At 33.7% G+C, this 16,855-nt stretch overlaps 2 protein-coding genes across 2 annotated transcripts in view; both read left to right on the top strand.

The window, feature by feature from the left end:
• The first annotated feature begins 628 nt into the window (after positions 1-628).
• Positions 629-16,855, top strand: part of LOC136810481 (golgin subfamily A member 5-like) — a 30,805-nt gene continuing 14,578 nt past the window's right edge. Inside the window, exon 1 of the mRNA XM_067067046.1 lies at positions 629-650. The gene's annotated coding sequence lies outside the window, so the exon portion shown is untranslated. The remainder of the gene's footprint in view (positions 651-16,855) is intronic.
• On the top strand, positions 11,861-15,534 carry LOC136810480 (uncharacterized). Its single transcript, XM_067067045.1, has 2 exons — positions 11,861-11,882; positions 12,451-15,534. The coding sequence occupies exon 2, from the start codon at positions 12,752-12,754 to the stop codon at positions 14,987-14,989; it is 2,238 nt and encodes a 745-aa protein (XP_066923146.1). The 5' UTR covers positions 11,861-11,882; positions 12,451-12,751; the 3' UTR covers positions 14,990-15,534.

The following is a 16,855-nucleotide window of genomic DNA, read 5'->3' as shown; positions in this document are numbered from 1 at the left end:
CCCTGAGATCTCGATGATTTCTGCCATACTCTGCAAACTGGTGTTATTGTGTGTTTGTGAACTTTGAACATGCTTAAAATCGAGGTACTTCCACACTAAAACTGTCAGTGTCCTGAATCAAAATATACAGAAAATTGCTCACCCAAAACCTTTTGTAATTGAACTTTTTTCTGGTTTCAATTCTCGAATTCTGCATTCCTGATGGAGAGAGAACAACAGGACAGAAGCCACTCAGTACTACACTCGGCCAACCAGAGTTGAAGACCAGACAAAGCTATCGTAGTTGAGACCGACTATCAGATCTTATCAACGGGCGAACGGGCTATATTCTAGAAGTCGTTTATTCTTAATAAAACTCCTAGCATCGTAATATTTCACAGACAGACACGACTGAACATTAAAAAAGTGCAGCTACATTGTGCTCTTACAGTAAGACCTTTTATTCCTATCTACCATCGTTTAAAACGATACTCATCATTTCGTAAAATCAAAACAAACAAAAATAAATAAAGAAGACAGGTCTCCGATCAATGGATAGGATTAAAGTATGTCATGTTTATCTACTTACCTTCTATACTCAACGAAACACGAAACAAGATGGCTCATCTCACACTTGAAAAAAAACAGGAAGAAAATATCGGTATCCTTTTGTAAGTATTTTTTTTAGCTCAAAGGGCCCTAAATCAGGCTGGTAGAATCCATGAAAATATATTGTCTGTTTTTTTAAACAGAATCCGTGTGAGTTTTCCTATATATGATATCCCATAGACCCTGCCCGACGGCGACGCACCACCCAGCCTGTCCCAGCTTTTATGGATAGATAGATAGACAGACAGACTTGTGCACACCTCTCATTTATTGATTTAAAATATTAGAATCATCATGGATTGAATAGACGTTTTGCTAAGGCCATGATCACACAAATATAAGCTTGTCAGTATAGATTTTAACTCTTATATTCAAGATTACGAGGACCCTGCCGACGCACCGGACTTAACGAACACCGGACAAGCGAAAGTCCGGTGCAAAATGAGAATTTTTTTTAACCACCGGACAATTTCTACACCGGACTTAAGGAAGTCGGATGTCCGGTGTCGGAGAAGGATATTTTTTCCCACCGGACAATCAAAACACCGGACATGATCTTTCCGGCGGTGCGTCCGGTGTTTTTTAATTTTTTGTCCGGCGTCCAAAATTCCCTGCATGCAACACCGGACTGACACCGAACTTGTAGCGAAAGGATACTTTTTGCCACCGGACAAATACACCGGACAGTCCGGTGCGTCGGCAGGGTCCTAGATTACGAGAATTGGAGTCCAATCTGGAAAGTATAGTATAGTAAGGCCATGTACGCCGGATATCTCCGACGCAGACTTTGGATTTCATAGGCTTACATAAAGGCTACGCCTAGAAATCTCTGGCGTAAATATTCTCTTCTTTCCAGACTGGATTGCATTGGGCCATTCCATTTTCGAAAAACTTTGTTAACCCCCGTCGGACAACTTGCATTTTTTAATTTTTTGTAGCCTCGGAAATAATTTTTCTTTTCCAGTGGCGATCGGGAATTCCGATAAAAATCCATGTACTTTTGCAAAATGCATCAGAAATTCGACTTTTTTTGCCTTTTTTAATTCAATACACCGTTTAGGAGTCTCACCATTTCACGGTACTCCATTGCAGAGGCCCGGTAAAAATGGTAGGTAAAAATGCGCACTTTAGTACTGTGAAAGGTTAGAGGAATGTAAACATTGTGAATTTTTGTCTCTCCTTTAAAGAGAATGATTTAGATATTTGAACATGATATCAATGAAAAATTTTATAAGTCTCTCCTGAAAATTTCACAAAAATTCATCAAGAGGAAAAGAAGTTATGATTAAAAGGAGTTCTTTACCTACCGTTTTTCTGCTATGTTTCCTTATGAGAACCAGATGTTTACCTACCGTTTTTTTACGGAGGAGAGTGAATTTTCCGTGATCGCTAAAATCAAAACAATGGAAAATTGGATTGACGCGTGCGCAGTCGACACTCCTAAACGGTGTATTGCCTTGGAAATTCATACCTTTTCTTCTATTGCCTTGGAAATTTCGAATTTTGGTGAAAACTTTTGCCCTCGGAAATCCTGTGTCGTCCGCCCCCTGTTACAGACAAATTCTGGAATGGCCGATTGGAGTGCGGGCGCCAATTTTTCTTTTGTTTTCATTGGTTTCATTTTTGATTTTTAAGCCAACATCTTTTAGTAACTGGGTGCACTTTGCCCATAGTTTATACATGGGTTTGTGTGCAATAACATAATAAATAGAGAAATAAACAGCTTAGTGTAGAAGAAGTTTATAAAAAAATGTCTACAAAGTAGTTTATCCTCATCATATTAACAGATATCAGCAGCGCAGACAAGTTCTTTTTTGACGATTGTATTGACTCAAGTGAAACTCAGAAAAATCAAGTTTGATATAATAGTATAATACTTTCCAAACTTCCTCCCCCCCCCTTTCTTAAGGAGGGGGATGACACCTTCCGAAAAGTTCAAGAAGGGGGGATCAGAAATTTTCATGAAAAAGGGGGGATAGCAAGGAAAGGGAGATAGTTTAAGAAGGGCCTTTATTGTTTATAGACTTAACTCTTCATACAAAAATTACGGGAAGCGCATATTTGAACTTTGTACCCTACTGTATGCTGCACGCAAGCACTTAAGCTAAAGCGCAAAAGCGGGACAAAAATCAGTTTTTTGAAGAAAAATCTTTCAAATTCAGTATGTGAATAGAGCAGTAAAAAATACAACTTTTCTATTTTTCCTTATTTTTGCAAAAGTTCTAGGAATGAAAATTAAGAGCCAGTTTTTTTACAGTCAGGGAAATCCCTCAATTGCCATATACTGCAATTGCGGTAGTTTTCATTCGTGATTAGCCTACAAAGGCTTATAACAGCTACATATAGTGCTGGTCGACAAAGATAAAGAAACATTGACTGTAAAAAATTGTACGAGAAGATAGCTTTTTTTTATTAAAAGAATCTGATCTACGGAAAAAATATTTTGTCTGTGCATTAAAAAGATATGATCAATTATGTACAAAAATTGCCTGTTTTCTCCTTGAATCTTGAATTCTGTTTCTTGAATATACTGCAATTGCGGTATATGAAAAATTTAAAAGTGACGTTTATACCGCAATTGCAGTAAGAAATTACTACCGCAATTGAGGGATTTCCCTGACTGTTTTAACCCTATTCGGCCTAGGGGGGGGCTCTTTCTGTTCGGACGTCAAACTATTGGTAATAGCTCCTGAAATAATAGAGCTTTTGCCTTGAAATTTTCTGTAAATTCCTAACTTTTATTTAGCTTCAAAATAAAAAAAAAATTTGACACCTAAAAATTTTCACACCTTGAGTATGATGACATTTCTGACAGTAAGGTGTCACAAAAATTTACACTTTTCCAATACAAATTTATTTTTAATGTCTAATATATCGTTTAAACCGTAATTTATTGAATATTTAGGATAAAATAAGCATTTTAAACTCAAACAACTTTTTTCTAAAGCTTTTGTTAGAATACAATAGCTATTTATAAGAACAAAGGAAATTTTCGGTTTTTGCTCACCTTGGGCATGATGAGTGACGTCATCAAATTCTTGTCAAAAGTTACCTTACGTGACAAAGATCTTGTGTGCGAAATTTCACCCAAAAAGACCAACTAGATCAAAAGGTAAGGGGTGGTACAGGAAAAGCCCCCCCCTAGTTCTGAACCGCCCCTAAAAGCCTAGGTTGAATAGGGTTAAGAGCGGGGCAGGTCCAATAGTTTGAAACTTAGATTTTTTTCATTTTTGGATATGTTGTTAAGTACAATGAACTGAGTAAAATCCCAAAATATTTTGGTCTGAAAATCCATAATGGCGGATTTATGCCAATTTGAAGTTTTTGACATTTTTGGGCATTGCACTTAAAAAGTTTTTTGATATAGAACCATGCTTTCTCAAATCAAAATGAGGAAATTTTTTTGGGTGATTCTGAAACTATGGCCAGTAAACTATACAATTTTCCAAAAAAATCAAAATTTTCAAAATGGTAGCTGGAGTTATGACGTCACAAAAACACTACAAATTTGATTTTAGGGGTATTTTTAGAGCCATCTGACCTGTCCCAGGGGCGTTTCTTACTGCCCAAAATAATATTTTCTGGTAGTTTAGTCCCTGGGCTATCCATTTGAAGTGATTGCAATAAAAAATTCCGGCCCTACTGGCCCCTAGAGGCCCAAAAAGCCAATAAGGTCTCAAAAAAGTACCAACTTTAGCCCAATTTTCCTAGAAATCCCAACATTGTCTGACCTCCAACTCTTCTGTTTCTGAAAGACAACTGCCTGGTCTCTTAGGATCAAAAGAGAAACCTATGTGATCTCCTACCATTAATTGTTTATCTTGATTTAAAAATTTTCTTAACATCGCTCGAAAAATGACTAAAAAATTTGGGATATTTTGGCCCATTGGCAAACTTCAAAGGGGTCTAGGTCACTGAATTTGCTATAATATAAGGGCTATGATGAATCTTTTATATAAAAACAATGAAACTAGGTGAAAAAAGTTGTCAAATGTGCTTTTTTGGGCCAAAAAGGCTTTTTTTTCAATTTTTTGACTAGAGCTATTGCAGCCAGTAATTGGCAGTTAGAAAATAAATTTTATCTGAAAATCTTGATTCCTCATCACATTCCAGAAAGGTTTCTAGGAAAATCAAATATGGTACTCTTCGAAAGCTTATAGAGGCTGAATTTTCACTCAAAGGCGGCTTCTAACTCCCCTGGCCCCCTTAATTTTGTAAAATTGACTTAAAAGTACATTTTTGGCTGAAATTTTTGCCCAAAATGAGTACCCATTGCTACTTGATTCTTGATTTTGTGAAAGCATCCTATAGATAGTTCAAGAATTTATCAGAAGTTGGAACCTTTTCCTTTCTTTTAAAGATTAGGGCTAGCTTAAAGTCAGTTTTAACTCTAAAATCATAAAAATCTTGACAATGTTGCTCAAAACAACAATTTTTGCTCAAGATTGAACAGAAAATGAGCCCACTCAGATAATAAAATCATGGTTTTTGGAAAGTTTCATGGGGATAGTACAAACATTCATCAAGATCTTTACCTCCTGATCTACCATTTAAGGATCAAGTCTGTCAAAATGTGCTTCTAAACTCTCAAATCTTCAAAGGTGAACTTTACCAACCCCATAAAACAATTTTGCCATCAACCTTTCTGCCCTTAAATACTTAGAGATAAGTCCAAAAGTACAAAATATTCCTAAACCTTTCCTTCTCTTTGTATAATTTGAACTTTGGGCTCATTAACAGCAAACAGGCTGATAGCAAAATTGTATAGTTTCAGAATCACTCAAAATCAATTCCTCATTTTGATTTGAGAATGCATGGTTCTATATCAAAAAACTTTTTAAGTGCAATGCCCAAAAATGTCAAAAACTTCAAATTGGCATAAATCCGCCATTATGGATTTTCAGACCAAAATATTTTGGGATTTTACTCAGTTCATAGTACTTAACAACATATCCAAAAATGAAAAAAATCTAAGTTTCAAACTATTGGAACTGCCCCAAACTGCCCCATTCTTAAAAAAACTGGCTCTTAAGGGATAATGATAATTGAATACTATCCAATGATGATGATCTGCGGCACTATCGTAAAGCTAGAATGGCTTGGCATACTCTTTTTTGAGAAGATGATTGACAGATTAAAGTTTTTCACCTGTGCAGTAGCTCGGGGGTGTTCTGCAAGCATTTTTGGCTCAATCCGCGGACCGCGCTAAAAATGGTAGACCTAGCTGTGACAGATCATTTTGATGGAAATTGTTGGAATGTTTATAATGACTCTTGACAGAAAATCCTTTGTTTTAATTGTCAATGATGACAGTGAATTGACAGTGCTGTTATTAATTTTGTTAGATCTGACAATTTGATGTTTGTAAGTGCACTTTATAGTTTTGATTCCCATTGAAGAATCATATACTGGTTTTCATGTTATTAGATGCTGTTTTAGAGCTTTAGAGCTAGCCTGAAGAGGGGGGGCTTACACATATATTGTAGATTATTTTCCAGCACAGATTATGAAATTTGGTCTCATGAAAGGAAGTTTTCTGATCGAGTAGTCTGAGTCAAAAAGAAGAAAGAAGTTTATTATTTCGCTTTCTCTCTAAGATATTTCACCATTTGTTAGCTATTTTTGTCCAAAATCCTTGGGGGATAAGCATTTTTAAAGGTTAGGGGGGATGCCAAGAAGGGGGGATCATTTATAAAGGGGGGGGGTCAAACCCCTTTCCGCATTATGAACTTTCCCTTTGCTTTCACTACGTCACAAAATAGAAGGGGGTGTCTCATTCTCCTTCGTAGAGGAGCTTCATAATTGGATAAAAGAACAGATTTTTGAATCGTTCTTTTTTTTGTTTGATTACATTTTTTATGCCCTATAATTTTAGGCAAAATAATGCAGGGGCAAAATGCAAACCTCAATTCCCCTTTAAGCTTATCACTTGTTTTGTTTAGTTGATATATTTTAGCATATGTAGTTTAATTTGACAGCTTGGGAAAGACTTTCAAGAAATGACATGCGTGTCATCAATGCCACAATCAACAAAAGAAACCAATAAAAGATCAAGGAGAAAAAAAGCATAAAGTGTCAATGTGTATTATGTGCTCAACTATGTAAGCATTTTATTGTTGGAAAAGGAAAGAGAAAAAAGGTAAGTCTAGCCTAGCATAGCCTAAATGTCAGCTGTCAGGGGGTGTTAAAAAAATTTAAGAGCTTATTGATATCAAAAATAAAACACAGAGTTTTCCCAAGCTGTCCTAATGGACCATCTCCTTAATATTTGTTTGGGAGAACAAGATGACCTATTGAATCTGTTCCGCATATTATTATCTACTCCTTATTACAGAATAAGACTCTATACCTTATAATTATAGCACGCTGCAAGGGAGAAAGTTAACGTACCTATCTGAACTGATCTGAACAAAACTTATTTATAGGTAAAATCTAATTTCCCGCTGGTTTTACTTGCATCCACTGAAGTATATTCTCAACTTCAGTTGAGCTAGAATCTGACAATGTATGTATGTGTGTGTGTATGTATGTCTGTCCGAAAACTTTGGGGCAGGCTGGAGACTTCAAAAATGATCAGGTTTGGCTAAAATTTGGCACACTTGTTCCTTGGGTGAATATCTGGGGGTGTTTTTTTCATTTTTTGAAAATTTTCATTTTTAAGGGCGTGGTCATGAGTTTTCGCCAAAACGAAGCTAAAACTTTGGGGCAGGCTGGAGACTTCAAAAATGATCGGATTTGGTTGAAATTTGGCACACTTGTTCCTTGGGTGAATATCTGGGGGTGTTTTTTCATTTTTTGAAAATTTTCATTTTTAAGGGCGTGGTCACGAGTTTTCGCCAAAACGAGGCTAAAACTTTGGGGCAGGCTGGAGACTTCAAAAATGATCGGGTTTGGTTGAAATTCGGCACACTTGTTCCTTGGGTGACTATCTGGGGGAATTTTTCTCATTTTCTGAAAATTTTAATTTTTAAGGGTGTGGTCACGAGTTTTTGCCAAAACGAGGCTAAAACTTTGGGGCAGGCTGGAGACTTCAAAAATGATCAGATTTGGCCGAAATTTTGCACACTTGATACTAGGGCGAATCCCTGGTGGCGGTTTTTTCATTTTTTCAAAATTTCCATTTTCAAGGGCGTGGTCACAAGTTTTCGCCAAAACGAGGCTAAAACTTTTAGGCAGGCTGGAGACTTCAAGGGCTAATCCCTGTGGATGGTTTTCATTATTTTATAATTTCCATTTTAAGGGGGTGGTCATGAGTTTTTAGTTGAAATTGGTTACAATTTTACAATTGGGCCTACGAATGATTTAAAAACACTGAAGTTGAGCCCAGTGCGGTTAGCACGTTCGACAGTAGGTATCATAATTTAAGCTGTTGTAATTAGTCATTAAGTTGCAATAGACCAAACACAAGTTATTTGTAATGGCTACTTTACCCAGAAACTAAAAATTGCATTTCAAAATGTTGTTTGGACGTTTTCTTACATATGGCCAGCGTAAGCTCCTCATACATTTCTCCTTAGCTTGCATCCAAGCTTTTCTTTGGATTAATTTGAGTCTTTTTCCAAAGTCTGCAGAACAATTCAAAACTGCACTGATAAAATTAGTGTATATAAATCTTGTTTTTAAGGAATTTTGTTCAGCTAGGCTGAAATCACACTGTTTTTTATCATATCCCTTACTGTATTCAGCATTATTTCTTTACATGTTAGCTTGCAACTGCTTTTTATTAGGAATCTTTTAAGTTTTATAGGTTATTTACTTTTTATTTTTATACAATCTTATAACTTGTATGTATGGATAATGGGTCTTAGGACCTTTTGATACTTAGAGCCTGAACCATTCATGTTTTTAAAAACACCTTGCTTACCTGGTTTGCAGAAAACACTTTCCAGCATGAAAGGTTCAATTTTTAAAAACACCATAAACACCAAATTTCCTGTCGAAGGCGACTGCTATAAAACAAGTCCTGACTGGCTGAAACGGTATCGAAAAGTCCCATTTCCCCGTTTTTTTTCCGATTTTCTAGCCCGATTTTTAACCCGATTTTTATCTGATTGGTTCAGTCAGGACACTGCAAGAGCTTCAAAATCGTCTTGAAAAGCATCAGGAACACCAGGAAAAAGACTGAATGGTTCACAAAATGGTGGTGTTTCTGGGAAATGGCATTTTTGCCTGAGTTTAGTGGAGAAAATTGAGAGTTGATTTATGGAAATACCAGGAACACAGGAAATGCTGGAAACACACCACCTCGAGAGGTAAGGTGTTTCTGGTAAAATGTTTTTGCCAAAAACACCCAGAAAACCATGAAAGGTTCAGAAAAGGTGTTTCAGGTAAAAGTGTTTTCAGTGTTTTCGGGACTTTTTTGACATGAAAGGTTCAGGCTCTTAAAAATATAGATAGAAGTCATTTCCCAAGTCTTCAGAACACCCAAAAGTTTCCAAGTCGATAAAAAGCTAAAAAAGAAGTCTGGTGTAAAATATTCACATAATGAAACACCGGACAGTTCTGTCAGACATAATTTAATAATACTTTTTGGTGCCAGACAAAAACACTGAACAGTCTGGTAGTCTGGTGTGTTGGCAGGGGGTCGTGTTATTTTGAATGTCAATGTAGGGAATTCCTTTCAATAACATGTAGAAATCATACCCTTTTTGGACTTTCCTTATTGTCTAGCATGATTCCTTCACTAGTCATCTTACATCCATTTTTCTTTCCGATCTTTTTGAGCCATTTTCAAAATCTGCAGAACAATTCAAAGTTACACTACTAAAATTAGTGTAATTCTCGTTTTTAGGGAATTTCCCTCATGCAGGTGAAAGCCACACCCATTTTGGTTATTTCAGTTATTCAACATTGTTTTGTCTTTACCTGTTAGCTTGTACATCTTTTTGGTTTGGGGTCTATAAAGTATTTTCTAAGTTTGGAGCACTCCGCCCGCGTTAAGCCTAAAACCATACAAGCATTAGGTTTGCTTTTTCTACCTAGTAGTGCACTGACACTGGTATAGCAAAATCAATATAGATAAATATTAAGTGCTAAAAAGTTGATCTAATATCAAGCTATCATGTGTCGTCATTACATAATGTTTTCACTGCTAATTATACTGAAGTTAAAATAATATCCGAATAGCAAAATGTCTATAACCCTTGCCTGGGTCTGAAGAAAAAGGGAATAATGAACAAGCTTTTCTAAGCTTTAATAATTTGGTTCACTTTAACTGGGGTATTGCAAAAAATAGAAAATTTGCATTCCTTCATATATTTTTGAAACAAATATTTTCTTTTCTTCTTCTCTGAGATAAGGGATCTTCTCAAAAATAAAATCAATTATTTAATCAAATTTAAGCGAAATATTCGATTATTTTCAACATGAAATTCGATTATTTAAGTAAACCAATTCGATTATTTAAGGGAACCAATTCGATTATTTGAGAAAAATATTTCGCTTAGATACTCGAATTTCTCTATATTTTAATCGAATTTCGATAATTGATAATCGAATTTCGACTAGAAGGATAACCGAATTTGAAATCAATTGGAAGCGAAAATGCTTTTAAAAACACTTTTAAAAGTATAACAATATCATCATAAATATATTATTAGAGAGTAAAATTTTATGTTTTGCTAAAGTGACATTGAGATCCATTTTTCTAGGACTTACTATTGTTCAGGAATTTGTAAAACTGGCCATGAAATTCACCACAAGGTTCGTCACCGCTTTGTGTCTTTTTATTTCGACCATGGCTAGCTCAAATAAAATTCTTATACATCAATTGCACCACAGAGCAAAAACAACCACGATAAAACAAATTTTCTGATCTCTGACAACTTTATTGGTTCATCTGAAACTTTTGTTTATTTTTTTTTGACAATCGAACATTTTAGAATTTGAAAATTCGAACGTTCGAATTTCGAATAAAAAAATTCGAAAGAGGAAGTAAGTACATGCTTTTTTTATAAGAATGGTGGTTTTCCAATTTATCATGAATATCTGAATATTCTTAACTTTTTGGAAAAAAACGCAAAAAACTTACCGTCACAAACGGTTCTAAGTTTTAAAAACTGTATGTGACGAATGGTTTTTCTTAGTTTGTGAAGTTTATCGCTTTTTTAAACAGAGGTTTTCCTCGTATTCTTGCTTTTAATGATGAAAATTATTTGATTTTTCTTTGACTTCAAACAGAGTCGCTGAGACAGGGGTGTAGGGAAATTTAATAAGGATGAAAATCAAATGATTTTGCTTTGATTTGCAAATGATTTGCCATTTTGCTAAATGTCCAAAAGTGAATCAACACTGATAAAAATAAAGTCTTATGGATAAAGGCTCTCTTCGAAAACTGAATAATTTTGAAGGCAGGAAACTTATACAGTGAAAACTGAAGCAAACAAAGAATTCCATTTCTCTACATACATACCTCTTACAATCAAATCTCAATTCAATTAATTTTATAACTTTCCTTCAATCCTCAAAGGTTTTTTCAAAAATGAGTAATAATAAAATCACAATAACTTAGGTTTTATTTTTTGAGAAGTCCAAGTGTTATTCTTTTCAAAGACAAAAGTCACAAATGAAACCTTTTTGTTTTGATTGCGACATTTTCGAATCTTTCGAATGCGTGACGCGCAATTTGATTGTCACAAAATAGAACTCGAGCGAGAAACAATGTAACGACTTCTTTACTGAGACGACAGAGATGAAGCTAAATAATCGAATTTGAGAATTCGATTAAATAATCGAATTATTTATTTGTTGCTTTTAATAATCAAATTCAAAAGGAGTCAAATTCGCTTAAATAATCAAATTAATTAGCTTAAATAATCGAATTAATTTGCTTAAATAATTGAATTAATTCGCTTAAATAATCGAATTCAACCGCTTCAATAAGCGAATCATTAATCGAATTGCATAGTCGAAATTCGATTATTATTTTTGAGAAGATCCCTAAGTATACCTGAAAAGCCACCAGAAGGTCGGTTAGTGTAAACAAGGAATTATTATAGACACTGGAAAAACTGGAGTATTTATTGTTTTCAAAACTTGTCAATCTATATCCACTTGCAGCCTCAGCATCCTATTATGCATGAAAAATATTTTATTGTTAATTGGTGTACAAAACCTCATACTTTGAGATAACGGTTTAACGTCATTATTTACATAATTTAAGTGTCATTTGTATGTTGCGTGTGCGTTACCTACAGTTTTCCTGTCTATAATTTGTATGACCTGTGACCTGTAACCTGGGACTTGTAACCTGTGGTTTACACTAACCAGAAGGTTCTAATTTTGAAGAGATTTTAGTTGACTTACGTCCGAGGGATCCTGTATTCTTCAAAAGTCGAAATGATGGATGAAGCTCACCGAGTTAAACATTACGCAACAGTAACTTACAATTATTGCGCAATTAAAGATTTCTTCTTTGCAAAAGAGCTATTAAATAATAATTGTACATCGTTTTGTTCACTTGTAAAATAAAAAGTTATCAAATGTTATCATAATTTTATGACTTGTGCGAATATGAAAAGATTATAATGACTGAAAATTGCTGATGTTTGAATCACGAGATTCCGGGAACTTTTTATTTAGCATTGGCATAAGTGATGTACTATGATGGTGAAAAAAATTGTGTGACATGTGATGGATTTAGCTTAGTTTACTTTAAGTAGATAAAATTTGGCGCGGATTTAATTCGGCGATTTGCCAAAATACGATTTTAGGCGGGGATTTAATTCGGCGCGATGGATCAATTGATTGATTTGGCGAAATGCAAATTTTGAGACACTCAACTTACTATAAAATATTTAACTCAGCGAATTTGTCCGCCAAAATTTATTCACTTAAGATAGTTGATTAGTCCCCCACCAGAAGGTTGGCTTTATGAGATTTCAGGAGTAACACAGATGTTTTTGTATGTTTTGGTATTTTGTTGTTGTAAAGTTCCATATCAGACGTTATGCATGTCACTTGATTACGCAGTAATTTTTTTTTGTTTGAGTCTGAGTTTTGTATGAATATTTTTGAATTTCTTTGACAAAATCTTTTTTAAACAAACTAATGATCATATTATTTTTTTTGTGTGTGATTTAGTATTATTAGCAACCTTATTTTTATAATCTGAGGAAGGATTGGTAATATAACACTTGTCTTTTGTTTTAGGTTTGAAATCAGTATGGTAAAATCAATAAAAATTATAAATCTTGAGCCTGGAGGGACATTGTTTCCTGTAGAGGAGGCACAAACACTTGATAGCCTCTCTAAAATACTTGAACAACTTTTTCAAATCCCAAAGGAGATTCATGTTTTCTATGTTGGGTTTGTAAAGCTTGACAATGATTCTTATGTCAAGTTGATAACAGATGGAAAATCAAACTATTACCAGCTCCAATTTTTTGTAAAAGGAACCCCTGATAGTGATGTTGTTCATCATTGTAATGTTATTGGACTGAATAAAGAACTCCGAAGAATAATTATCAGAGATCGTAGTGGCAAAGAAGTCCTGTCATATAAGCCAAATTTGAACTCAATTGTTTATGACCTTAAAGAAGCTGTCTACCTAAAAACCAAAATGGACCCTCGAAATCAGGTACTCGCCATTAAAAATGAACATGGAAAAGAGGGTGTTCTTGTTGATAATTGGGCATTTCTGACTGATTTATATTTTGAAAATGCTTTAATGAAAACAGTTATTAATTTGAAAATAATGGTTGACTCTACAACCCTTAGAGATGAAGATCCTCATAACTGTTTTCATTTTGATTTACCGTTCTTATCACTGGTAAATATCAACATACCAGGTATTGTTGGCAATAGATCCATAACGTACCCTTTATTGGAAAGGGGAGATTTTAGCGTTCTTTCTTTAAAAGAATGGATTGAAGAAAACCATGGAATTCCAAAGTTTGATCAGCTCCTCCTGCATGATTTCCAGATTTTGGATGACAATCGCCAAATATATAAATTCTTTCCACCACGGCGCTCTTTTGATCCATTTGAGATACAGGTTTTTGTCTATGCTACTCGGGATGAAAAGTTGCAAAATGTTTATGCTGAAAACAACATTGTTACTTTGAACCCAGTAAATGTGATTAATACTTCTGACCAAAAGCTTTTATTTACCTATTACTATGAAAAGAGATATTTAACTCGTTCTGCTGAGATGTATGCAAAGTTTCATATTGAAGATTTTATAGAAGAAAAATACGGTTTTTTGAATAGAAACCAAGTATTTTTTATGAATGGAAGATATCTTTCAAGTTTAGAAACAATAATTAGAGGACAATTATCAGGGAATATTCCATTGGATACTGTCATTGATATCAATTTAGCAATACAAGTATATGATACTTCTAATCAAGATTGTATAACTACAGCCTCTGCTAAGGGTATTGATTTGATCAAAAATGTTATTGTAAGGCACCCAAACAAAGATACCAAAATCGCTGAATATGCAATAGGATCAGGGACTGTTCTATTCCTTAAAAAGAAAATTTCTGAACATTTCACTGTTGGTGATAATGTTATCGAACTTTTTAATGGAAACAGAATTTTGAATGACTCTGATTATTTATATGATGTGCTCATGAACCAAGATTTGTTTGAAGAAAATTTATATTTGACCTTGCTTTTAAATCCAAACATCAATACAAATGCAGTTTCTTTCGCTGCGAGGTTATCAATTACTTATTTAAAGACTGCGGATGTAAAATTTTTGACAAGAACTTTTTCTATTGACCTTTGGAAGCATCAAATAAAGACTGTTGCAGACCTTAAAAAAGGAATCGAGATGGAAGAAAATATACCAAGACATTTACAAAAAATCTTCTTTAAAGAAGACTTAGATGATGAAGTAAAATTGGTTAGTTTGGTTGTGCAAGAAGGGTTTTTCACACAGGAAACCATTGCAGTGTCGTTGATTGTTACTTCTGCAGATATGTTAACACTACACCTTCACAGTAATCTTCAGTTAAGGGAGACTCACATTCAAATCTCTGAAACTGAGTTGGTTTCAGAATTAAAAGATCGTGTAAGTCAACTTTGTGATGTAAACAAGTCCCTCTTGGACCTTGAAAACAAGGCAATGATATCTTTGAAAGATGAACAACAGATTTGGGAATGTAAACTTAAAGACAATTTCATTAAAGTTCACAAAGCCATTAGTGTACAGATTTTACGTAAACATCTCGAAAACCCAAAACAATTATCTTTTCATGTTTTGAATTTGAATAAAGATTCAGTTGAAACAATGAGAGTTGCGTTGTCTAGATTTTATCACTACCAAGGAACAGTACTTGTATTTAAAAAGAAAAACAATTCTGAGAAAGTATCAGGGAAAACAAAACTAAAACACCTTGAAGAATCTGTTACGTTTAATCTGGAAGAGAGGAAAAAAGATTGTGTTGTATCTTAGGAGAAGTGAATCACTACTTGCGTAGCAACAAAACTAAATGACTATTTTATAAAGGTTCTTTTGTATGTCAAGGTAAGGAAAACAAATTATTACTATTTTTTATTATTAAAATTATACAACAAAATAGATCCTTTAAAGAAGGATAATCAGCTTGGCTGAATTACATTTTTTTGTTAAAAACAACTGACATTTGAAGATGATTTTGATGATTTTTATAGATTTCTAAATTTTTAACTTAGATCTCAACATTACATCTCAATAGGTTGTTGCTAATTATTTTCATAATATTTTCATGATAAGTGTAAAAATATGTGAAGTGCCTGAGCAAAAGCTATTGTTATCAAAAGTTTTTAAAAGCATTCTTGAGCTTTTCTGAAAATTTTACAGGAATTTAGCTATTTTTGTCTACAGCACACTTTCTTCTCTATACTTTATTTTTAAGAAAAACGTTTGCAATTTTTGAATGCATCTAGTGCAATTCACACAGAAGTATTAAAATATTTTTTTTCATTATTCAAAAATGTATATAGAATTTTATTTTTTCATGTCACAAATTAATTTCATATCTTGACTTTTGATAAAAGTTGTATTTGATTCAATCAGCAAGATGTTTTATATAGTTTCTGACTGCATTAGAGACTAAAACAAGTATTTTCTTATTTTCTGGTTTTAATATTGGGAGATGACTTTTGTAACCCGAGGATGGAAAAAAAATGAAAATAGAATTGTTTTTTTTAAACTTTAATATCAGAAAAAATTAAATAAAATGTGTTTTGAGGAAACTAACATAGATACAAAATAGGGAAATGGTGTTGAAATGCCATTAAAAGAAGCATTTCCTTCCCTGTTCTTATAAAATGAAGATTTCAAAAAATTTCCAGACGTTTTTCCAGATAAGGTACATCAGGTCTGAAGAACAAAAACCAATAACATTTGTGTGAATTTTAATTTTATTTTCATTTTATTTTTACTTTGGCAAAAAGAACGTTGGAAAATCCATAAACCAGAAAAATAAAAAAATTGATTGCCTGAAGAGTTATTTTGTGTTTTCCTGTTAGTTTTTGATTGGGATAGATTTGGTCATCATGATCATTTTTTTAAAGGATCGTTTTCTTAAGGAAATGGTAATTTGCTCTTCAAGAAAAACAATTACAGAGGGGGTTGAGGATTATGTGATTTTGTGCCATTTTGTATCATTTACAATTTAAATTTTAAACTTTTTTTATGTTTGTGAAACGCTGAGGGTTTGAAAAGTTCTGGGTGTATATAATATAATGGTCTCACCTATTTTTCACTCAAAAGGGTGTTTCAAAACAATGAAGAACACTTTTGAAGGAGGACTACTTTCATGAATGCTAGAATGATTTTTCCCTTCAAACTATTGGCTTTCAGGTCATATTTTCATCTCATTTATACATCTTCAGCCATTATGTATGCTGATCAACTTTTTTGAGTGCATCTTCATCATAAGTATGTTTCTTAATTATTTTCTTTTATATTTTTAGATGAAAAAATGAGTAATCCATTTAACTTGACTTTACATGTGACAAATTATGTGGCAAAGTCACTCCAAGATCTTCAGGAGCTAATCGAATATAGATTTCACATACCAAGAGATTTACAAGTTTTTGTTTTCTCCAGTACAATTTTGACTGACGAAATATATTCATATTATATGAGGATTGGAGAAATACAACAACACAGAATAGAATTTTATATGAAAGGGACTTCTGATTCAAATCTGTTACAATTATTTAATGATGCAAAATTAAATCAACGCCTGAAGCACATCAATATATATGATACCAGAAGAAGAACTATTGATGAGATTGAACAACCAAAATTGAATTTAACACTTACTGACCT

Source organism: Clytia hemisphaerica, unplaced genomic scaffold, assembly GCF_902728285.1.
Source record: "Clytia hemisphaerica strain Z4C2 unplaced genomic scaffold, Clytia hemisphaerica genome assembly, whole genome shotgun sequence".
NCBI classification, from domain to species: Eukaryota; Metazoa; Cnidaria; class Hydrozoa; order Leptothecata; family Clytiidae; genus Clytia; species Clytia hemisphaerica.
Note: the sequence above shows the minus strand (reverse complement) of the source record. Positions and strands in the feature narration are given on the sequence as shown.